At 45.4% G+C, this 25,090-nt stretch overlaps 1 protein-coding gene across 2 annotated transcripts in view; it reads left to right on the top strand.

The window, feature by feature from the left end:
• IL13RA1 (interleukin 13 receptor subunit alpha 1) overlaps positions 1-25,090 on the top strand; it is a 56,090-nt gene that overhangs the window by 20,332 nt on the left and 10,668 nt on the right. For both annotated transcript variants that reach the window (XM_045995094.1, XM_045995093.1), the window contains exons 5-10: positions 6,153-6,340; positions 8,110-8,261; positions 14,919-14,966; positions 15,278-15,410; positions 18,358-18,454; positions 20,249-20,333. In XM_045995094.1, coding sequence (XP_045851050.1) covers positions 6,153-6,340; positions 8,110-8,261; positions 14,919-14,966; positions 15,278-15,410; positions 18,358-18,454; positions 20,249-20,333 — 703 coding nt within the window. The remainder of the gene's footprint in view (positions 1-6,152; positions 6,341-8,109; positions 8,262-14,918; positions 14,967-15,277; positions 15,411-18,357; positions 18,455-20,248; positions 20,334-25,090) is intronic.

A 25,090-nucleotide genomic window follows, 5' to 3' on the forward strand; every position in this document is an offset into this window, starting at 1 on the left:
AGGCTCCCTGCTGAGCAGAGAGCCCGATGTGGGGCTCGATCCCAGGACCCTGGGATCATGACCGGAGCCGAAGGCAGAGGCTTTAACCCACTGAGCCACCCAGGTGCCCCCCGCCCCGTGTTTATTATGCTATCAGCTCCTCTTGCTTTCCCTGGATTGTCATTGGTAAAATCACAGGGAAAAACCTTTAGAGTCTGTGTCTGCACAAGGAGCAGGGGAAGGAAGGAAAGGCAGGAAAGCCACCCCTCAGTCCATGGCCGCCCGTGCAGGAGTCGGGGTGGTGCTGGAGGTGAGCAGTGGCCCTGTCCTTGGAGTTTGTCTGCACCAAAGACAGGGAGGTGCCTTGAGGCACGCACTAGCACAAAACAAGTCTTTGTGCCAATTGTGAAACCTGCCTCCTCTGGGTGAGTAAATTATTAAAAAATTGGACCCACCAATTGGAATAAGAATTCTTTTTCCTCTGGGTTGAAATAGCCCTCTTCCTCTGGGCCGATGCAGCCTCTTGCCAAAGCTGAGAGCAGATGGGGTTCGGGCTGGCTGTCAGCCCTCAGATGATGCCTCCGTGCGGGTATGACGCAGCCGTGGGAGGTGGCTCACGAAGCCATCGCAAGAGAGTGGTGGTTCACTGGTGCCCCACGGGGTGGACGGCGGGAACGCCACTGCTTGTCATGCGTGTTCCCAGCATCAGTCATCAGCGTGGACTCTTTTTGTAGCATATACGACCTGTGCTGTCCAATACGGAAGCCACGACTCCCCTGTGACGACTCCCATATGAATTGAAATTAATTAAACTTAAGTCAAATGCAGACTTCGATTGCTCCGTCTTACTAGTCCCCTTCCCACACGGCTAGTGGCTCCTGCCTTGGACAGCACAGATAGCAAATGGCCTGTAATCCCAGAAAATCTCCTCGGATGGTGCTAGTTACAGACTCTATAGTCTTCGGCCCTCAGCACCCTGCAGCTTTTTCTTTTAACAGATTATTCGTTAAATGGGCGTAGTGATGTTAGTGCTGTCTCTTAAGGTTGTTGTAAGGGCTGTTACTGGGTGAACAGTGGTTGGAGCCACGCCAGCTGCTAACACACACGGAGTAAGCAATCAGTGCATGAGAGCTATGTGGTTTTGTTTTTTTTTTTAAATTCATCTCCACTGCCTTGTAGATGTAGCCGGTACGCATTGGTGGCTTCTTCCCCCACTTGGAAGAATTAGCAGCTTGTCCTTACCTCCTCTACCCCTGCCTCCCCTAGAGAGATCCTTTCCAGTCAAAACCATAAAAGAAAGGCAGGTGCTTGGCTCGTTCTAATCAAGCACTGGGAACTGGTTTAGGTTTAGGTACCAGTTTAAATCATGTCAAACAAACTGCCAGAGACTGTGTCCCAGTTAGAAACTGGAGTCACTTTGAAGTCCCAGGGCAATGACTTGTGGTTCTACAGGGCTAGTATGACATTGAAAGGAGCCTGACCTTAATAGCTACAGACGAGGGGCACCTGGGTGGCTCAGTCATTAAGCCTCTGCCTTCAGCTCAGGTCACGATCCCAGGGTCCTGGGATGGAGCCTCGCAGCCAGCTCTCTGCTTACCTGGGAGTCTGCTTCTGCCTCTCTCCCCAGCTTGTGATCTCTCTCATATAAATAAAATCTTAAAAAAAAAAAAGTAGCTACAGGGCGCCTGGGTGGCTTAGTTGGTTAGCGACTGCCTTCGACTCAGGTCATGATCCTGGAGTCCTGGGATGGAGTCCTGCATCGGGCTCCTTGCTTGGTAGGCAGTCTGCTTCTCCCTCTGACTGTCCCTCTTCTCATGCTTGTTCTCTCTCCCTCTCTCTCTCTCTCTCTCATTCTCTCAAATAAATAAATAAAATCTTTAAAAAAACAGAGCTACAGGCTAGTTCTGCCAATGAGTTTTAGGGAATTTCTTACCACATTAATCATCTTCAGAGATGGGGAAATTGTCTTTAAATCTGGCCATTTCCTCCTTATGTCTATAGTGTGATTCTGTGGAGGATTTCGGTGTCTGAATGTTCACAGGAAGCACCTGAATGCCTTCTGGCTTAGGTTTGTTATCTCATATTTTGCAAGAAGTCCCCAAAAGTTGTCTTTTCAAAACCCAATATTTCCTCTTTTGTTATTTTGTCCATATTACAACAAAATTTTTTTTAAAATTTCTTATCTGGGGTCCATGAAAGTATGTGAAACACCCAAGGTACCGAAGTGAAAAGGAATCTTAAAGATTGCCCATTAGAGAAGTCCCTTTCACTGGTTGAAAAAAATTAATGTTCTGCCTAGTTATTTTTTTTAAGTTATGTAACAAAAGTGTCATGAATTTCTTCAGTTTCTGTTTCTGGGTGTGGGTGGAGAACATTCCAGGCCTGTCTGATCTAAAAACTAGCCATGGCACTAACTTAGTTTCTAAGACAGTATTCATTCATGAACCACAGGGGCCTACAACTAGGAGAAAAACTCGATGTACCATCTCTTAAGGGACAAGAGCATTTTCTGTATTTTAAAAAAGATTTTATTTATTTATTTGAGAGACAGAGCACAAGCAGGGGGAGCGGCAGGCAGAGGGACAAGCAGGCTCCCAGCTCTAATGCGGGGCTCAATCCCAGGACCCTGGGGTCATGACCTGAGTGGAAGGCAGACGCTTCACCAGCTGAGCCACCCAGGCACCCTGTATTTTCTGTATTTAAATATTTCTTTTCATAGCCTTTGAAGGAGTAAGTACATTAGAACTGAGTTTGGGGGTTTGTTTTTGAAGACTTTATTTTTGTAGAGAAGTTTTTAGGTTTACAAAAAAACGGAGGGGAAGGTCCAGAGATTTTGCATATACCCTCTACCCCCGCAGTTCGTGGCCTGCCCCATTATCCACACCCCCCTCCCAGGGTGGTGTATTTGTCACAACTAATGGGCCTGCCTTGATACATCCTAGCCACTCGCAGTCCTTACTTTACCTTCAGGCTCCGTCTTGGTGTCACCTATCCTGTGGGTTTGGACAAACGTATAATGACACGTGTCCATCCTTATAACCTCATACAGAGTATTTTCATTGCCCTAAACCTCCTTCGTCCTCTGCCTGGTCACCTTTCCCTCTGCAAGCCCTGCTGCCGCTGATGCTTCCTGAGTCCCCCGGGTGCTGCCTCTCCCAGAGAGCGCTGTGGTCGGACCCTCAGCATGCAGCCTTTGCGGACTGGCTTCTTTCACTTAGTAATACACGTTTACATTTCCTCCGTGTCTTTTCCTGGTTTGAGACCTCTTTTATTTTTTGAAGCTGAATAATATCCCTGTGTCTGGGGGCACCACAGTTCGTGTGTCCGCCTACTGGAGGACCTCTTCATTGCTTCCGAGTCTTGGCAATTATGAATAAAGCCGCTGTGAACAATTGCGCGCCATGTTTCACGTGGACAGGAGTTTTCAACTCCTTTTTTTTTTTTTAAAGATTTTTTATTTATTTGACAGAGACAGATCACACAGAGATTGACAGAGAGAGAATCAACTCCTTTAGGTAAATACCAGGGAGCAGGATCGCCAGTCATATGATAAGAGCATGTGTAGTTTTGTGAGAAACTACCAGACTCTGCCCCAAAGGGGCTGTAGCATTTTGCATTCCCACCAACAGCAAAGGAGCACTCCCATCACTCTCTCCCTGTCCTCCCTGGGTTTGGTGGTGGCGCTGCTCTGGACTTTGGCCATTCTAGTAGGTGTGTAGCGGCATCTTGTTGTTTTTAATTTGCATTTCCCTGATGACATATGTGGAACATTGTTTCAGACACTTCTTTGCCATCTATCTTCTTCGGTGAGGTGCCTGTTTTCTTATTGCTTTAAGGATTCGTCGTGTATTTTGTGTAGCAGTCCTTTGTCAGACATGTCTTTCGCAAATATTTCCTCTGAGTCTGTGGCTTGCTTTCTTATTCTCTTACTACTGATTTTTGCAGGCGCCGAAGTTTTTAATTTGAACAAAGTCCAGCTGATTGTTTCTTTTCTAGATCAGGTCTTCCATGTATCTAAAAAGCTTGTCGCCACGCTGCAGCTCATCTAGGTTTTTCCCTAAGTCACATCCTAAGAGTTTTATAGTTTTGCACTTTCCATTCAGGTTTGTGACCCATTGTGAGTTTGGCTTCGTGAATGGAGTCAGGACTGTGTCTAGATTCATCGTTTTGCATCTAGACGGTCTAGTTGTTCTGGCGCCATTTGTTGAAGAGACTGTCCTTGCCCTCTGGGCAGAGATCAGCTGACTCTGTTTATGAGTGTACCTGCTGTGCAGAAGAGATTCGCTGTCAAAATGCTGGCACCTAGGCCCTGGCAGTACCCGCTGAGTAGGGTTCTCAGGAGAGGGCTTGAGGAGTCTGCATTCTATACAGTGACAGACTGGAGGTTACAAGTCAAGGGTTTGGGACTCATCCCTGTTAGTTCATTTAAAGTTTAAAGTTGCCTTCCTTTTCTGTAGAACCTTGGCACACCTCCCATTACGGCTGAGGTAGGGCTTGACTCTGGCTTCTGCCGGCTACTACGAGATAGAAGCCAATGAGACCCTAGCCAGAAAAGTGTCATGAACCCCTTCTGTCAGCCTGCCCTGCACTCGGTGCCGATGCTCCTTGGCGAGAGGGGTGCGAAAGCAGATCCCAGCAGTGCTGCGGATGGAAAGCAGTTAAAGCCACACGGTGGAGTAAGACACATAGAAAACCACTGTGTTCTGGAACATTGATCTGGCAGGGGTTAGAGGATAGATAGGTTGATAACAAAGGCCAGAGAGGTCCTTCCAGAGAGGATGTGAAGGCGGAAGTAGTGAGGGCACACAATACGGTAAGGGTTCCAGGAATGTCTCAGGAGAGAATCCAGGAAGCTTTGTGAAGGAAGGAAGTAACAGAATGGGCTGAGAGAATATAGGGAAAGGAAGGAGGAAAGGGTAATTTCAAAGGCTGTAATCAAGGAGTCCAGATAAAATGTGCTCTGACTGATGGGAATGGGGAAGGTCAGAAGATAGGCAGTTTGGCTAGGAAGAGAGGGCATAAGGACATTGACTTTGAGGCCAGAGTGGAACACTCAAATGAAGCTGTTAGAAATCTGGGACTAGCAGCAAGGAATCCCCAGTGTAGAAATTCTAGTCGAGGGACAGACATGATAAACTGGGGGAAAATGGATGAGGGAGTAAGCAGTAGTGAGGAATCTGCAGAGGGCGGAGGACTGAATGTGAACCCTTGAAAAGGGAGAAGGAAGAGAAGCCACGAAAGCAAGGCAGGAAGGCAGAAGGGCCATAGGAGAACTGTGGAATTCAGCAGATGAGGCCTTTTCAAGAAGCCTATAACTTCTCATGCTGGCCTCTTAAGATCTCTTATACAGAGGATGAAAAGGAGTCCTGGAATTTTCATAGCTATTGAAAGTACCAGTGTCGGGGTGCCTGGGTGGCTCAGTTGGTTAAGCGACTGTTTTCAGCTCAGGTCATGATCCTGGAGTCCCGGGATCAACTCCCACATGGGGCTCCCAGCTCCACAGGGAGTCTGCTTCTCCCTCTGACCTTCTCCTCACTCATGCTCTCTCTCTCTCAAATAAATAAATAAATAAAATATATATTTAAAAAAATTAAGTACCAGTGTTGGGGTACCTGGGTGCTCAGTTGGTTAAGCGTCTGCCTTTGGCTCAGGTCATGATCTCCAGGTCGTGGGATAGAATCCCACATTAGAGCAGGGAACCTGCTTCTCCGTCTGCCTGCTTCTCCCCCTACTTGTGCTCTCTCTGTCTCTTCCTCTGACAAAGCACCTCTGACAAATGAACAAAATCTTGAAAAAAAAAAAAAAAAGAAAAGAAAAAGGAAAAAAAGAAACGAACAAATGAAGAAGTGTTTGGGCATGTGGCTTGGGTGACTCTTGATCTAAGGGTCTTGAGTTTGAGTCCCACATTGGGTGTAGAGATTACTTAAAAAAAAAAGAAAGAAAGAAGAAGAAGAAAGTACCAGTGTTCATCATAAAGGAGCATTCGTTTCTTGCTAGAGTATGAAATGGAGCCATGTTCTAAAAGAGGGTTTTAAGAAGAGCTATCTTTCTGTATTGCAAATGTTGCCTTTCATGGTCTTCTTCAGCTGTTTAAAAGAAAACAAATGTCTGCCTTTGTTTCCTGAACACCTTGTTAAAAATAATCCAGAAGGTTGTCTCATTATATCTTGCAGGCACAGCAGCCTGGGAAAAATTCTTCAATGTGAAGACATCTATAGGGAAGGTCAACACATTGGTTGTTCCTTTGCTCTGACTAATTTGAAGGATTCCAGTTTTGAGCAACACAGTGTCCAAATAGTGGTCAAGGATAACGCAGGAAAAATTAGACCATCCTTCAATATAGTGCCTTTAACTTCTCATGGTAAGTTTTAGAAGCCCTATACAACAGTGTGGGTAAAAGTGTTATATCTTTCGAACAGTCAGTATAGAGAATAAAAAAGGAATGATTTTGGTTTTAAGATTTTCCCAGAAAGGGGCGCCTGGGTGGCTCAGTGGGTTAAGCCTCTGCCTTCGGCTCAGGTCATGATCCCAGGATCCTGGGATCGAGTCCTGCATCGGGCTCTCTGCTCAGCAGGGAGCCTGCTTCCTCTCTCTCTCTGCTCTGCCTCTCTGTCTGCTTGTGATCTCTCTCTCTGTCAAATAAATAAATAAAATCTTAAAAAAAAAAGATTTTCCCAGAAAAAAGGACTGCATTTATGTATATCTTTATTTGATTTTTTTTAAGTGGCAGCCTTGGAAATTCTAATATTATTGAGTATATATGCCACATGCATTGCTCTTGTTTGCTTCTGATGTGCCGAGACTTCAAATGCGCAGTCAGTTGTAGAACCAAGACAGGAGCTGGGCTCTTTGACTCTTAAGTTCTGTTCTCTGTTACTGATGATACTGGAGAGGATGATGCTGCAGAATAAAATGAAATATGATTCCTGAATAATCTTTCTCTTAGTTGAAAAAGGGCTTTGACTGGAGAAGGAGTGATCAGAAGTAATATTCAAACTAGCTAATGTGCGGGGTGGCGTAGGCCCCGACTGCTCAGGACGGCCAACACAGCCTAGTGTTGGCCTTTTAGAAAGAGGCCTTGACTTGAAAACACAGTATCTGCTTGAGCTCCTAGAACTTCGTTTTGGACGAAGCATATAAACTCTCTTTAATTGTTTCCGTATCTGTAAAACAGGGTCCATAGTCCCTTCTGACCTCAAAGGACTGTCCAAAGTCCCAAATGATGTGAGATACGTATTTCGTAAATCTCTAAAGCAGACTACTACTGTAAGCTTCGTGTTTATTTATTTGTTGTAAGATCCCACCAGGGAGCGCAGATTCTGGTTAAGTATACAGAAAATTCATGGGCACATAACCATGAATTGACAAAGGTTCCCGAGTCTGGGAGCAGAGTGCTATCCACCACGCCTTCAGACAGTTATACAGGTGACTTCTAAGTGTGGACCGAAGGCCAGGGGAGTGAGGTCGTGGTAACTCCCTTGTAACTATTTCTACATGTGCAGTTCAGTAATGTGAAGTCTATTCACATTGTTGTGCGACAGATCTCTAGAATGTTCTCATCTTTTTAAAACTGAACTCAATGCCCCCTAAACACTAATTTCCCCTCCCCCAGCCCTTGGTAAGCAGCTTTCTCTTTTCTGCGTCTATGATTCTGACCACTTTAGATACCTCATATGGGTGGAATCCTGCAGTGTTTTCCCTTTCGGGATGGGCTTGTTTCACATAGTATAATGTTCTCAAGGTTGGTCCATGTTGCAGTACGTGACAGAGACTAGACTAAGGTTTTAATTGTGGTCTTGGATTGACGCAAGTGAGGGACAGCTGGGGAAGCTGCCCCTGGGGCCCCTGATCCATTAGGTAGATGCACATCTGGCCCCAAGTTCTTCTTTTCTTTATTCTCTGTGTCACAGCTGGATGTCCTGATTCTACCCCAGCCATGTGCTAACCAGATGGTTGCAGGTCAGAGTTCACGTCATCTGCCAGACACCCCAAAGATGTTCCTTGGACCCACTTTCTGGGACAGTTTAAAATAAGCTTATTTATGGTGACCTTCATTATCTCTACACATACGTGAACCTCATCAAAAATATTCTGGGCGCTAATTTGTGTTCTTCCTTTTTTGTCTTTCAGTGAAACCTGACCCCCCGCATATTAAACGTCTGTTCTTCCAAAATGGTAACTTGTATGTGCAGTGGAAGAATCCACAGAATTTTTACAGCAGATGCTTATCTTATCAAGTCGAAGTCAATAACAGCCAAACTGAGACGAATGATATTTTCTACGTAAGTTTTTCCTAGCTAGTTGATTTTATTGGGGGTATTTTTCTTTCACTTGAATTTCTTCCAGGGTGGTGAATGGAGACATCGTGAAATGTAGCTCTTAGATACGTCACCCGATGAGGATGACTATGATGATGAAATTTCTCATCTGGAATAGGGCATGGCGGAAGGTTTGAGGGTTTATGGTAAGAGCATTGGCTGTAAGATTCAAGCCGTTCATCATTTCATTTGCTGAACAGATTTTCATTACATACCTGCCGCATGCCAGGCACTATTTTGTGTGCACGTGACCCTGACGAAAAGGTCTGTTTTTCCCGTGAAGCCTAACCACTAGGAAATAAGTGTGTAAATGAGCAAGCTAATTTCAGGGTATGAATGCTATGCAGAAAGTCAGGTGGGTCATGTAGTAGCATGATGGGAGGGCCTGAGGGAACATGATCATCCAAAGTGACGACGTTTGAGATAAGACCAGAGTAACAAGCAGGGGCTAGCCATGTGCACGAACGAGCTTGGCATGTGTGAGAAACAGAAAGACTGGCGTGGCCAAAATCGAGTAGGGAAAGATGTGTAAGCAGGAGGCTGGGGTCCAATCTGGTAGATTCTTCAAGGCTCTAGTGTGGCTGTTCCCTGGTCTTTTCCCTGGTCTTGGAGTTTGTGGCAACTAGAGTCGTCAAATTTGAGTCGTCCGCTGTTGTTGGATTCTGTAAATTTGCGCCGTTGGGAATCGAGTACAAAACGTACTGATTAGAGGTCCCTGTGGGCAACTGGGATAGGATACGTAACAGGATACGGTGGGACCTCATGGCATCAGTCTCATCTTTCCACTTTATAGTAGTGGTCACACCCTCGGGCCCGCAACACTCTTGTCTGAACGACTAAGCAAGTAGGGTTTTGTTGATTCAACCCAAAAAGTTTGCCCAGATTTCAATACCGTGGTCCCCGGGGAGTGTAGTTTCCATAAAGTGGCGCCTCAAGACCATAGGGGCTGTGCTGGTCACAGGCATGCCAGTGGCCCTCGGCCCCGGCTGCACTGGAGTTGTAGAAGTTCAAGACCAAGGGTTTTATATTGGCTTTTAAAGGAGCCCCGCATCTCACATGTGGACAGATTCCTCAGTCCAGTTGTTTCAGCTCACCGTGGGAATTTCAAAATACTTACTAAAATAAGCCAGTGTTGACAGACTGTAACCCCAGAGGGAGTGCCCAGGTCCACAGCTGACCAGAGCTTTTCTGGGCATTCAGAGATGAATCTGTTTGCTGAAATAGAATAATCGTTATCCATACCAGAAGCCAGAGTCCCCATATAGTACTGCAAAGGGAGAAAGCAGAGGACTTCCAAGTGGGGAGAAGGTGAGGCTGGGGTTTACAGCAAAGTCAGCTGTCAGAGTGACTGCTCTGGCCTTTACCACTCTCTTCTGTCCGAAATCCTCAGATGCAGGCTGCTTGTATTACTCATCTGGCACTGAATTATGTCCCACTGGTTTCCCGGATCACATGGGGAGGCCTTGTCTCCTGGCTAAAAATAGAGCTCCTGGAGGGAGGAGTTTGGTGGTGGTAACTTCGTGCGGCTCCTGCTCATTGTGGCTGATGTGTGGGAGTGAGGACTATGGGGTGGGCATTTTTATAAGCACCTTGTCTCAGCCGCCTCCCGCAGTGCTTACCGGGACCCTGGGGACCTAGGGCCTGTGATTTTATCCCTGTTTCACAGCTGAGAAGTATGCAGTCTCAGAGGTTTACTCCTAAGTTAAGTGGTAGAGTCAAGATTTCAGCAAGTCTGACTCCAAAGCTTGTGTCCCTGACACCAGGGGTCACGTGACCTCAGTTTGCCCTCTTAACTGTGCCAGCTGTCATTTATGAAGTGTTCATGATGGACTACACAGATACTCTGCTCGGTACTTCTTGTACAATAGCATGTAATAGTCCATGAAATGGTTCTCTTCTGACCTATATTTTATTGAGAAACTAAGGCTCAGAGAGGTAAAGTCACTTGCTACAGGCCACACAGCTGATAAGTTGGTCTTTCTGTATTCAAAGGTTGGTCTTGTATTAAACTTTGAGAACACCATGTGCATAGTCCTCACTTAAGAAATTCTTGTTGAGAGGCGTCTGGGTGGCTCAGTCGTTAAGCATCTGCCTTCAGCTGAGGTCGTGATCTGGGGTTCTGAGATCGAGCCCTGCATGGGTCTCCCTGCTCAGCAGGAAGCCCGCTTCTCCTTCTCCCACTCCCCCTGCTTATGTTCCCTCTCTCTCTGTCCAATAAACGAATAAATAAAATCTTAAAAAAAAAAGAAATTCTTGTTGAATTACCTTTTTTTTTTTTTTAAACAAACTAATGCACTGAAGAGAATGTATGTACTATGGCCTTTATCCTCCTAAATCAGAACCGTAGTCTGTTTGGAGTGAACTCTGTTGACACGTTTGAATTGAATCTTCTTTGTCCTAGCAGATGTTCACCAGCTGTTTCCTCTCCTGAAATGTCATCAGTTTTTGTGTGCTCGCTGATTTTGAGACCTTTTCCCCCTCCTTTTTGCAAGATTTTTGAGGAATTATTTTGCCTGATGTTGTAGTTAAGAGGAGGAAGTAGGCCGGGACAGGAAGTGGTGCCATCACATGGGGTTTGGGGTCAGAGGTAGCTGGTGACAATCACAAAGCAAGGAACGACCTGTCTTTGACCACGCCCCTTCTGCCCAGACTATCCGCTTAGTCCTCTGTGCTCTTGTTTTCCTTTTCTCACAGAGTTATCTGAGCAGCTGCTAAACTATGCGAGGGAACTTGGGAACTTACGTTTGAAAAAGAGCTCAGACCTTCCATTTTACACAGTGATTTGCCAATTTTGGAATGTACATGCTTCTGGGAGATGGCCCAGGGGAGGGAACATGAACCTGCAACCATGTCCCTCAAGTGGTGGCTGGTCCTTGGGATCCCCCAGCAGGTCTCTGATTCCCAAGTGGCTTTTCCTGTGCCCCATATGAAGTGTTGGTAGGATGCTCGTCGTCATTCAGTTCGCCTTTCTGCTCTTCACAGATGCCGCTGGGAACCACTTAGTAACATGCAAGGTCAAAAGTCATAGCCGTGTGCTCTGGTCTTCGTCCCATGTTTAAACGTCTCTTTGACAGAAGTTAACCATTGGTTCTAGCTTTTTTGAAGTACGATTGACAAGTAAAAACCATATATATTTGGGTTGTACAGTGTGATTATTTTCTAGGTGTACAACGTGATGACTCAGTGTACATTCCCCTTGTGAGGTGATGACCACAGTCATGTTAACTAACTCACCTGGGACGTCACAAAGTTACAGTTACCCTTTTTAAATGGTGAGAACACTGAAGATCTACTCTCTTAGAGGATTTCAAGTATACAATGCGGTATTATTAACTATCATCACCACGCTGTACATTCGATCCCCAGAACTTAGAAGTAGAAGTTTGTACCCTTTGCCCAACATCTCCCCATTTCCCCCGATCGCCGAGCCCCTGGCAACCACCATTCTTCTCTGTGCCTCTGTGAGCTCGTTTTAGATCCCACATTTAACTGAGGTTATGCAGTGTGTTTCCCTGACCTTCTTCACTTAGTACAGTGCTCTTGAGTTGGATTCATGTTGTCACAAATGGCAGGATCTCCTTCTTTGCCACAGCTGGATGATATTCCTATATATGTATATACATATGTATGTATATATACATATATATATATATATATCACATTTTCTTTAGTATTCATCTTTCAGCGCAAACTTGGGTTACTTCCGTATCTTGGCTATTTTAAATAACTGATGAATGCTGAAGCAAGCATAGGGATGTATGTATCTTGTATCTTTTCCTCTTCTTCCTTTTATAGTTTCTGGTTGTTGTTAGAGCACGTGAGCTGGGGCAGGGGGCAGAGAGAGAGAGAATCCCAAGCAGCCTCCACGCCCAGCACAGAGCCTGACCCAGGGTTCAATCTCACAACCCTGAGATCATGACCTGAGCTGAAATCAAGAGTTGGACGCTTAACCAACTGAGCCACCCAGGAGCCCCAGGGATGCGTGTATCTTTTCAAATTAGTGTTTTCATTTTCTCCCCCCCCACCCCCAATTTATTTATTTATTTTAGAGAGAAAGCACATGTGTGAGGGGAGAGTCAGAGGGGGAGAATCTCAAGCAGACTCCCCACTGATGCGGGGCTCTATCCCACGACCGTTGAGATCATGGCCTTGAAGCTGAAACCAAGAGTCAGAGGTTTCACTGACTGAGCCACCCAGGTGCCCCAATTTTCTTCAGATAGAGACCCAGTAGTAGAATTACTGAGTCATATGGTATTTTTTTAATTGAAGTATAATTGAGATACAGTATACAACATATTTTTTCAACAATTCCGTACATTTCTCAGTGCTCACTGTAGGCGCCACCATCTGTCACCATACAATGTTATCACAGTATTACTGACTCTATTCCCTATGCTGGTATTTCTATTTTTAACCTTTTGAGGAAGCTCTGTGCTATTTTCCACAGTATCTGCACCTGTTCACATTCCCACCCACAGGCATATGAGGATTTCCTTCTCTCCACACCTTTGCCAGCATTCGTTATCTCTTACCTTTTCGATGATGATGGCCATTCTAATAGGTATGAGGCGATACCTCATTGTGGTTTTGATTTGCGTTTCTCTGATGATTAGTGATGTTGAACATCTTTTCATATAATCTGTTGGCCAGAAGTAGACTATTTATACTAAGCAACAGATTTTCATGTGTTGATTTTTTTTGCTCCCGTTTTGAAATAATTGCATTTTAGGAACGGATCTTTCTCTTTCCATCAGACAGCAAATGACTTAAATTGTATGAAGGAGAATTTTGCTGTATATTGTCTTTTCTCTAACCCAATTGTGTTTGATATATTATACTCTCAACAAGGGAGACTGTTTTTTTTACTTTTTTAAAAAAAGATTTTATTTATTTGTTAGAGAGCACGTGTGAGAGAGAGACAGGAGCAGGGGCAGAGGGAGAGGGAGAAGCAGGCTCCTCACTGAGCAGGGAGCCTTATGCCAGGGCCCTGGGATCATGACCTGAGCCACTCAGGCACCACTGTTTTTTTTTTTAAACTTTTAATTGATGTATAGTGTCCAATAGAAAAATCACATGAGTTGTTATGTAGAGCTCAATGATTTTTCGTAAGTGATGTTTGCAAATGACTTTTCTCTTATGTAACCAGCACCTTAGAAGCCCCATTGTGACCCCTTTTGGTCACTACCCTCCCAAAGGACAATTATTACCCGGACTTCTAATCCCATAGATTAGTTTTGTTGCCTCTTTGTAAACTTTATATAAATGAATTGTACAGAATTTATTTTTTAAAAGATTTAGAGAGAGCACGCGCACACAAGTGCAAGGGAGGGGCAGACTACCTGCTGAGCAGGGAGCCCGATTTGCGGCCTTGATCCCATGATCCCAGGACCCTGAGATCACGACCTGAGCTGAAGGCAGCCGCTTAACCGACAGAGCCACCCAGGCGCCCCCAGAATTTACTTTTCGTGTGCGTCTGCCTTCTTTCACTCAATGGTATGTTTACAAGAGTCACAGAGATTTTGTTGCCCGTAGCTGTCAGTGTTTTGTTCTCATTGCATTCATTCCATCATGTCGGTACATATCACATTTGATTTCTCCGGTCTCCCTCTGGTGGACATGAGCATACTTTCCAGCTTGGGGCTTTATGAATAGAGTCTTTATGAACGTTGCCTGCTTGTCTCTTGGTGTGCGCGTGCATACATTTCTGGTGGGTGTGTGTGGCTGAGCGGCTTACGGAGGATCATCTCTAACAGATAATAAGACTTTTCCCAAATGGCTGTGGCAATTTACACTACTAAGAGCCAACATTGAGAGTGCTAGATGCTTCACATTCTCAGCAACACTCGATATTGTCTGGTAGGTGTGTGTATTGTTATCTTATGGATTTAATTTGCATTTCCCTGATGACTAATGAAGTTGAGCACTTTTGTCCCTGTTATTTAGGGATTTGAATACCCTCTTGAGAAATGCCTGTTCAAATCCTTTGCCAGTTTTTCTGCTGGGTTGGCTGTCTTTTCCTTATTAGTTGGAGGGATCTATGTATATATGTGTGTACGTATTATATGTAAATATAAGTACATATTCTATGATATGTATATATGCAAGTCCTTTGTCAGGAATTGCAAATAATTTCTGTCACTCCATACATGACTTTTAAAAATTTCCTTAATAGGGTATCTTTGATGAACAGAAGAAGTTTGCAATTTTAATATCGATGACTTTATAACAGTTTTTCCTTTAGGGTTAATATTTTTTGGTTTTATTTAAGAAATATGCTTTAAGGTCATGAAGGTATTCTACATTTTCTTCTAAAATCTTGCTGTATTTATGTATTTATTTGTTCAGTTTATTTTAACTTTCACATTTAGATCTCCAATCCATCTGGAATGGACTTCGTAAATAGTGTGAGGTAGGGTTCAGGATTCTTTTTTCCCCTGTATGGATATGTAATTGACCCAGCACCACTTACTAAAAAAAAAAAAAAAAAAAAAAAACCAACCTTCTTTCACTGTACCTGGTCGTCTTTTGATGGGATAAAAGGGGACCTTGTTAGAAATGGTTAAATGATATAAATTAGTCTCTTGAATTTTTTGAACTTATTTGGTTTTTCATATCTTAAAGGTTGAAGAGGCCAAATGTCAGAATTCAGAATTTGAGGGAAACCTGGAGGTCAGTAAATTCAACTTTAACTCTTTGGGCTTAAAGTCATAGAATAACTGGGGGTGGGACAGGGCAACCATAGCCTAAATTTGAACTACTTTGAGAAAAACAGACTCCTTTGTTCTGTGGATTATTGCCAGTTTTTATTTGAGGAGTTAAAGTCAGATAATTTGGACTATAGTCCAAGTCTTTTTTTTTTTTTATATAGTCCAAGTCTTAATCATATACAGAATTTGGCAGATAATTATATTTAGGATTCAGAAGCAGAGAAGGAGAATAAGCTGGTAACATTCTTTGTGTGTTTTTATTTTATATCTAAGGGTACAATTTGTTTCATGGTCCCCGGTGTTCTTCCTGATACTTTGAACACAGTCAGAATAAGAGTCAGAACAAATAAGTTATGCTATGAGGATGACAAACTCTGGAGTAATTGGAGTCAAGCGATGAGTATAGGTAAGAAAACAGGATTTCATTAAAATTTAAACCACTGATGCATGGAAACTAAGCTGAAGCAGAAAATAGATTGGGGTAAAGGATTGTTTTGCATTCTTAATGTCATCCAGAGAATATCTGCAGTTGAACTGTGCTTTCTCTTTTAATTACTGTCAAATCACCCAGGTTTAATTCACAATGTACAGCTCTTTGGAAATCCACCATCCAAAAGGTGTTATTCTCTCTTCTGTCCTATCTCCATTTTCTTAACAACCTGAACAAAAATATCAGAAGGCAGGCGTGATTAAGTCTGCAGATTGTGCAGTGCTAGAGGGCTAGCCTGTTGGTGACAGAATCGAGAGTAGAACAGTGACCTTGATGTCATTTAATAGAGATCAAAAATAGAGATCAAATAGCATCTAGGGGGGCACCTGGGTGGCTCAGTGGGTTAAGCTGCTGCCTTCGGCTCAGGTCATGATCTCAGGGTCCTGGGATCGAGTCCCGCATCGGGCTCTCTGCTCGGCGACGAGCCTGCTTCCCTCTCTCTCTCTCTCTGCCTGCCTCTCTGTCTACTTGTGATCTCTCTCTGTCAAATAAATAAAATCTTTAAAAAAAAATAGCATCTAGGTTTGAAAACAACAGTTTCGTGTATGAACGGAGTGTCTGAGCAAACTGTGTCAGGCCCAAGTACAGGATCGGAAAGACCTGTGCTTTATGGATATGTGTGTGTGTGTGTGTGTGTGTGTGTGTGTTGTGGGGTGGGGGCATAGGGTTTTATTGAACTGGAAGCTCAGAGTGACTCAGCATTGGCTTAAATATCCCTCTAAGGCATATGCAGCCATAGGCCGTGGTGCCGATGCAGCACCCAGACAGGGGAGTGCTATAGGGTGGGGACGCGGTGTCCCAGCCATGTCTCAAGGGCATGGTATTCCATTCTGGGCACCACACTGCAGGAGGTTCAGTGGTAGACTGGACTCTATCCCCCAAAGGGTTATCAGGATGTGAAAGAATCTCAAAACTTCGGGAGGACTGGCTGCTGAAGCAAGCTTAGAGGCAAGGAGTCCTGATCACTGAATTCCAATATTTGGGCTAATATTGGTCGTTAGGCAGAAGAGGGAATAGGTTATTTTCTTTTGTGGCTCCATGGGGCAAAATAGGAATAACCGAAGAACTTTCTAATAGCTCTGTAACAGTCAGAGAAACAGATTATTGAGGTAGGCAGTTCCCTGTTAATTGAAGGACTAAATAAGCTATGGGCCAGGCATGGTTGTATGAGTTAGGTCATGTTGCATAACAAAGCACATCAACATTTGGTGGCTTAAAAGACACATATTTGCCATCTCACAGTTTCTGTAGGTCAGGAATCAGGGCCCAGCTTAGCCTCGTACCTCTGGCCCAAGTTCTCTCATGGGGTTACAGTCAAGCTGTTGGTGGGCCCTGCAGCCTCATCTGAAGGTTTGACCGGGGCTGGAGAAGCCACTTCCAGGCTCACTTATGTAGTTGTTGGAAAGCCTCCATTCCTTGCAGGCTGTTGATGGATGGAGGCAGGATGAATCATATCCCTCGAAAAGGTACATTCGGGTGCCAGCTCCTGCACCTGTGAACATGACTTCATTGGGAAATAGAGTTTTTGCAGATGTAAGCAAGTTAAGATGAGGCCCCACTGTCTCCAAGTAGGCCCTAAATCCAATGACTGGTATCCTCGTAAGAAGGCAGGATACCCAGAAACACCGATGGGGAAAAAGGCCCCGTGAGGAGGGAGGCAGAGCGTGGAGTGATGCAGCTGCAGCCAAGGAACACCAGCAATTCCAGGCATCCAGCAGAAGCTAAGAAGAAGCAAGGAGGGGTTCTTCTCTAGAGCCTCCAGAGGCAGCATGTCCCTGCGGATACCTTGATTTTGGACTTCTAGCCTCCAGCACCGTGAGACAAGGCACATCTGTTTTAGGCCAGCTGGCATGTGGTGATTTGCTCCAGCAGCCCTAGGGAGCTAATGCAGAGGCCTCCTTCGGTTTCTTGCCCGTGGGGCCTCCCCACAGGGCTGCCGCATGAATCAGTAGCTAGCTTGCTCAAGCAAGTGACCCAAGCAAGAGTGCGTGAGGGAACACCCGTGTGGAAATCACAGTCTTTTGTAACCTAATCTTGGAAATGACATCAGCACTGCTCTTCAGTTCTTTACAGTCGAGTTAGTCAGTCTAGCCCACCCTCAAGGGGAGGAGATTACATAAGTATCAGGAGGCCGTGATCATTTGGGGTCACCTTAGAAACTAACACAATGACTTTAGGCTCTGATGTTGCTTTCTAGATGGTCATGCCCTAGTGGGAAATACGAGCATATAAGTAGACACGGCATTCTGTGAGTGAGGTATAGCAAGGCTGTTCATGAAAAGCTCTGGAACTTTTCAGACAGTGTTGAATTTGAGGCTTGATGGCATCGCTTTCAAAACCCTTCTGGACGAGCCACTGAACCTCGCTGAGCTTTGTCCTTCTCATCTGTAGAAATGGGAGATACTATTATGTATCTGTATGGCATAGATACAAACATGTACAAGCCCTTGGGTTGGTATCGCATATATAGTAGATGCTCAGTTAAGAAGTAGTGGCAGTTAGGATTGATTTACATGTTCTAATAGTGGTTAAGGAACCAATAAGAAAAGGTGGTCACTGTTAATGAAATGACCTTTTTAACCGGTGTAACATTGTGCGTACTGTCTGAAACTAGTTAAAATACCCTGGTTTTGGATAACTCTCAAGGTGTTTATTCATCCTTGGCGTTTTAGGCACTAGAACAGGACTGTGTTGTTTACGATGAAGGGAACAGAAGACAAGATGATTGAAGATTTGGGGAAAATAGGTTGGGTGGAGTACAGAAAGAGCTGTGATCTCACTATTTTGATCCAACTGTTGCTTGGTATTTTTTTTCTAAAAGGGGTTGATCTCTCATGTTTCGTGTTTGCTTTCCATTTGCCAGGTGAGAATACCGATCCCACGTTCTACATAAGCATGTTGCTCGCCACTCCGGTCATCGTTGCGGGCGCCGTCATAGTCCTTCTGCTTTATCTCAAAAGGTGAGGCAGCCGCTGTGGTTGGCCTGGCAGTTTCTACTGGCCTGGGGCTCTAGTTACTACTCTCTGGGAGGGTATTGGGTGTTTTCCCCAGCTATCAGGAGCACTTTGGGTATAAATGGCTTTTGGTAGTATGGCATGGCAAAGAAGGCTTATTGTGCCCATTTTCTGGTGGGGAAAATTGGGTTCGTTTCCCCTAGCCCCGCTTAGGAGCTGCTCCCTTTGCATGTGTCTAGAATGATCGGTAGGCCCCATGTTCACTCTCCTCTTTCAAATGCCTCATATAGCCACAGATAGTTGGTAGCCCTTGGAACAAAATTTTAGAAATGGAGAATGTTACTAATTAAGCAACTTGGCTAGTATTAATGCAGAACAGGTTGCTGCTTAAAGCTGTGGGAAAGAGAACATCAGCAGGTTGTGTCTGAGGGAAGGTTCTCTGCGCCTGCTGGCAGAGTGACGGGAGAGAGGCCAGAGAGGTGGGCGCAGCCAGCTCCCATAGGCCGTGGCAGGGGTTGACATTTTTCTTTTCCTAAGCGTGATGGGGACACATTGGAGAGTTTTAAGCAGGGAAGGGACACGACCTGATTTTACTGTCACGAAAGGTCAGCGCAGTTGCTGAACGAAGAATTGGCTTGGCCACGGATGGCGGCGGTTTAGGCCGGTGAGGCGACGTTGTGGTGTGCGGTGGGCAAGGGGTGGGCGGCCTAACCTAGGAGGTGAGCAGCAGAGGTACTAAGCTGTGGTCAGAGGTGAGCTGTGTTTGGAAGGTCAAACTGAGGGCACTTGCTGACAGCTGCTCATCCATCCGTGGAGGTATAGGGAGGACTGAGGGTTCGAGGAGCGCTCAGGCTTCTGGGCTTCGGCAACTTGAGTGAACGCCGGAGCCATTTGCTGAGACAGAGAAGACTGTGAGGAGTGTTGGCTCTAGGGCGAAGGTGAGGGCTTCAGGTCTGAATGGAAGTTCAAGATGCCGAGTAGATACCCAGGTAAAGATGTTGAATGGGTAGTAGTGTGATGAGCCTGGAGTACAAGGGAGAGGTCTGGGCCGGAGATAGAATTTTGGGAGCCCTCGACATGTAAACAGACCCGAAGCCCTAAGACTGGAGGAGGGCACTTGCACAGCAGCTGGGATGGAGGGCGAAGGACGGAGCCCTGGGTCACACCAGTGTTTCAGGCCCAGGAGGTAAGGTAGGCCCACCAACGAGTACTATGTGGTGCAAAGATGGACGGGGGAGAAGAAGGAAGAAAAATTAAAGAAGAATGTACCCTGTTCTCAGAATATTATTTTTTTTGAAATTAGAAGCAGTAAGCCCCAATCAGGTCAATCATGAGTAAAGCACCATTATTTAAATCATGGAGAGCACACATACCTGCCTGCGTACACGTATGCACACACGCACACACACGCACAGTCGTAACTGTGGGAGGTGATGGACACGTGTTACTTCGCTTGATTGTAGTCATCATTTCATAATGTATACATGTATCAAAGCATCATGTCGTTCATCTCAAATATCATTTTTATTTGTTGAGTACATATCTCTATAAAGTTGGAAAAAAAGGTTTAACGATGATAGGGTATGATCAGTCTGCTTACCCTCATGGCCCCTTTGGTCTACCCATCCTGGGTGATCTCAGGACATCGGTTTCTCAGCTTCTTGTGGAAATTTCGTCACGGCTGCGTCATCATTACAGATGACTTCTGTACCATGTTTTAGTCCAAGTCTTCTTTTAATGTGGCTTTTTTAAAGTGGGGTTGGAAGATTTGGCCAAAAACTGTCTTCTGTTTTCTTAAAGGCTCAAGATCATTATATTCCCTCCAATTCCTGATCCTGGCAAGATTTTTAAAGAAATGTTTGGAGATCAGAACGATGATACCCTGGTAAGCCCTGATTCCATGAAGTTCGAAATTGGTTTTTGTTGGGAGGCTGTGGGATTTGTAAAGAGTTTGGTAAAATGTACAAAACATAAAATTTGCCATTTTGACCATTTTTAAATGTACAGCTCAATGGCATTAAGTATACTCACAGTGTCAGGCAACCATCATTATGATTTCCAATCTTTCTCATCATCCCAGATAGAAACTGTGCCTATTAAACAGTAAGCCCCCATTCTCCCCAGGCCCTGGTAACCTCTTTTCTACTTTCTGTCTCTATGAATCTGCCTATTCTGGGTACCTTGTGTAAGTGAAATCCCACAACATTTGTCCTTTTTGTGTCTGGCTTCTTTCACTTAGCATAATATTTTCAAGGTTCATCCATGTTGTAGCATATGTCAGAACTTGTTTCAAAACTGGTTATTTCTTTCAAAGATTTTATTTCTTTATTCAGAGAGAGAGCACAAGCAGAGGGAGTGACAGAAGGAGAGGGAGAAGCAGGCTTCTGCTGAGCAGGGAGCCCGATGTGGGGCTTGATCCCAGGCCCCTGGGATCGTGACCCGAGCCAAAGGCAGACGCTTGCTTGACTGAGACACCTAGGTACCCCTAAAATTGGTTATTTTAATCTCCATTTTATCTAAATATCAAGGAAGAGGAATTTATCATGTTGTACCCCAGGGGTGCCCGGCTGGCCCAGTCAGTAGAGCGTGTGACTCTTGATCTCAGGGTTGTGAGTTTGAGCCCCACGTTTGGTATGGATCCTACTTAGAATAAAAAATAATTAATTAAATAATGTGGTATCTCAGACTAAGCATACTATTTGAGAAGTCCTCAGAACACTTTGCCCATCTCCTGTCGCTGGGCTTCATTCTGTCCCCGGAGCAGGGAATCTGTTGAATCCAGACATTCAAGGAGTGGAGCCTCCGGGGTGAAAGCAGTCTAGTAGGCCGGGCTTCTGCCTCTTGGATCCTTGGGGAAATAGAAAGATGGGGTGAAGCGCGGAAACCGATCTTGTTCATGCTGTTGCCTGGAAAACTGGCCTCCGAAGACGAGGCAAACCCACCCGAACTGTTATGGTTAGCTGCAGACTCATGCTGGAATTTGTGGCTGGAAAACCCAAGACCCCAGGGGAGCCCAAGAGTGTCAGGTTTCTCTGAGAAGCACATTCACCCAAATAAAATAATGAAGACACTAGATGGGATAAATACCACTATTCTTACATAGATTTTAAATGAGTGAAATGAGGCTCGGGGCAATTAATTGAGTGAAGTAGCACAGCCACTAGCATGTAATGGTCTGGGCTCTGGAGTCCGATTGTCTGGATTCAAATCTCATTTCCCATCTGTCTGACCTGAGGTAACTTCCTCAACCTCTCAGGGCCTTGCTATTCTCAGCTGTAAAGTGGAGGTAATGACAGCTCCTGCCTCGTGGTGGTGTGTGGGTCCGGTTACTTGAATGCATAAAGGCGGCTTAGCGTGCAGGCACTCGTGAGCGCCCGGCCAGCCTCGCTGATTACCACGAGCATCGACACTTTCCATTTATTGTTAATCTGCAAACAGCTCTTTTTTCTTTTTAAAAAGTAAGCTCTACGCCCAACATGGGACTTGAACTCATGACCCCCAGATGGAGAGTCCCATGCTGTGCTGACTGAACCAGCCAGGCGCTCCCCCGCCAAACACCTTCTGTCATCACAAGTGATTCACAGTAGCAGCGATGACATACAGCAGGGGAGGGAAGGCAGGGGGGCCCACGTGTTTCCGGGGAGATTGCATCTGAATCACTTTTTCACTGAGTCATGGTCACGCTGCCAGACCCCGGGGGATGGGGCCCCACCAGGCAGGTGGGTCCCAAAGTCATGTGCCTGATGAGATGGTACGCTGTCACCGAGGGGCAGTGTGGCAGCTGGTGGCTCTTCGCCTTCTGTGGAGTCAGGACCAACTGGAGTGTTTGCAAGAACAGAGCCTCCCGGCCCCACCTCCAGAAAGTCTGACTGCACAGGTCTGGGGTGGGCTCTGCTCCTTAAATCTGCCTATTTGACAGGAGCCCACAGAGGATTCCTATTCTGACAAGATCATTTGCAGAACCCACTTTGAAAAACACTGGGGCGACTACTTTCCTTAGGATGACCCCGTCGCTCTCTCCATCTCCCCAGCCAGTGCACGAGCTGCCAGGGGCTGGAGCCGTGCAGGTCCTCGGACACCTCTAACAGGTCCCTGAAAGTCCACTCTGTGGACACAGCATATCAGGAGCTTGGCCTCTGTTCCTTGTTGCGTCCTCATAACCGCCCTTCGGCAAAGGTGCTGTTAGTACCATTTTTTTTTCGCAGATGAGGAAATGAAGCCTCAGCGAGGTTAGCTAACTTTCCTGTGGTCACACAGCTAGTAGGTAGTAAGGGGGAATTTGACCCGGCACGGTCAGATTCTAGACTTCTCTCTCTCTTTCCACTCTGCTGCATTGCCTCTTGTACGAGAGAGTGTCCTCAAGAAGCTCACTACCTTCGGAGAGTTCTCCTTGACAGAAGGGGAGAGGGTGGGGACGGGGCCTTCTGAGGAAAAGGTCTGGAGTCCCGTTATGGCTGGCCTGTGGGGAAGCATAAGGAATGGCAGCCTGACAGCAGTGTGAAGGGAGCGGGTTAGAGGCGGAGGCACGGTAGCAAACTGGGAAGCTAGTCCCAGACTTGCCACATCCAGGCTTTTGTTTGGCCGGCGTGGTGTATTTCAAGGCTTTCAGTCTGGAAGCTTCAGCGGCCTTACACTCCGCCACTTTTTCCAAGGGCCTACCAATCCCAGTTCCCACTGGTTTCACAGTTGAGCTGACCTGCCAGACGCCTCAGGCGTTTGCACTCACTGCCCCTCTCAGCAGAACAAAGACGAGTTAAAGTGCCGTGATGCAAATGCCCAACGCCCATGAAAACATGTCTGGACTCACTAGTATATGCAGGACTTGCAGCCAGAGCATGGAGGAGATAGAAATGTCCAGCCTAGTAAGTCTGAAAAGTGATCATGGCCAACGTTCGCAAGTGCGGAGGGAGCGGGCGCCTCTTCCTACAGAGCAGTGTTTCTTCCTTCTGGAGGGCAGCTTGGAAAAATGTCACAAGAATCTTTGATCTGATCGTTACATTTTTAAGAGTCCGTTTTGAGGAAGTAACCCAACAATGGCACAGGGACGGGCAATGCAGCATTTGTCTCTAACATGAAAAACTTAGCCAGTGAATCATCCACAATAGAGAATTAGTTAAAAAAAAAAAAAAGCTAGGTTTTCAAAGCATTTAATGTCACAGCAAAATAATCGCGATAGAAGACTTCCCGCAGACTTCACTGGATCCTAATTTGGATAAAAACGCATGAATATACATGTAGAACCAAGAGTGGAAGGAGAGGGATCAAAATGATCATCTCTGGACAGAAGGGCCACACCGATAATTGGGTTATTTTGTACCTTTCTGAAATTTCCAAATTGCCTATAATGAGCATGTATTATTTTCATAATGAAAAGGAACCCTACACGAAGTCATTAAGGGGAAAGAGACTATTTCGGTCATCTGGGTTTAAGAGGTAGTAGGGACTTGAACATAGGTGGCAGCAGAGGGGATCGACGCAAGAGACATTAATAAAGGCAACTCATTACAGCTTGGGGAGTCTGTGGGCAAGGAAAGGTACAGAGAGTAAAAATAATCTCAAGGTTTTGAGCCTGAGTGATAGAGTGAATGATGGTAACATTGACAGCTAAATCAGATCAATTATCTTTCTCAGAGATGGGAAAATTGCTTTTTTTTTCAATTTGCTGTCTAGAGGATAATACGTTGTCCCGATGAGTCAGAGAATTCTATAATTTAGCGAGGCAGATATACTGACAAGATGGACTGCTAAAAGCATAAGATGTTTTTGTTTGTGGTGGTTGCAGACCATTAAATAAAATCAGGCTTTAAAACCGAAAGTATAATGAAAATGCCAGACAGGGAGGAAGGGTAATAGAACAAATTTTCATGTTTTCTCTTTAAGCAAATGAGTAAGCTTCTTTTCTCTACATGACAGCAATCCTCACCCAGTGGAGCTGCATATGCAGCAGAAAGATGAGCCTTTTGCTTCTAGAATTATCGAATTATAGAATGAATGTGGCCCTGGGGGTCCTCCAGTGAGGTGGACATTTCTTGCATTGAGTTATCTGTCTTTAACCGTAAACTGTTAAGATGCTAAGATGCTAGTCCTAACCCCTCATTTTTAGAGATGGGGACGGTGGGGGCCCTAGAGACATTTCTCAGGGACTGTCACCGAGAGAGGTCATGGCAGAACCTGAACCAGAGGCCATAGTAGCCCAGAGTTACCGGCTCCTAATCCCGAGGAATAATCCCTGCCCTTTCCTAATACTCCTTCTCCACTGTGGTTCTTCGGGAATAAAAAAAAATTAAAAAAAAAAAAAAAAAGGAAACAAACCCAAAAACCTCATTTAGGTGTGGCCACGAAGAAATGAAATCCTCTGTATAGTTTTCCTTAAGGTTCCTAGTGTTTTGACAGTGTTTTGCTCATCGCTATAGTAACGCCATGGCCAACAGCATTTCTTCCTGTGGCTTTGCTGCTTGCCTTTCCTTCGTGACTAATTGGGCTGCGGGCCACGGCTGGGGGGCAGGGGGCTGTGGGGGGGGGGGCGTTTGCTTCTCCACATCTGCATTTCTGTTTCATCCATAAAACATTATCTATTCTTCCCCCGCTTCTTGGAAACCAGTTCTGTTTTCCGCACTGTGCCAGCTTCGCATTCCTGGTTGG

This window comes from Meles meles, chromosome X, assembly GCF_922984935.1.
Source record: "Meles meles chromosome X, mMelMel3.1 paternal haplotype, whole genome shotgun sequence".
NCBI classification, from domain to species: domain Eukaryota; kingdom Metazoa; phylum Chordata; class Mammalia; order Carnivora; family Mustelidae; genus Meles; species Meles meles.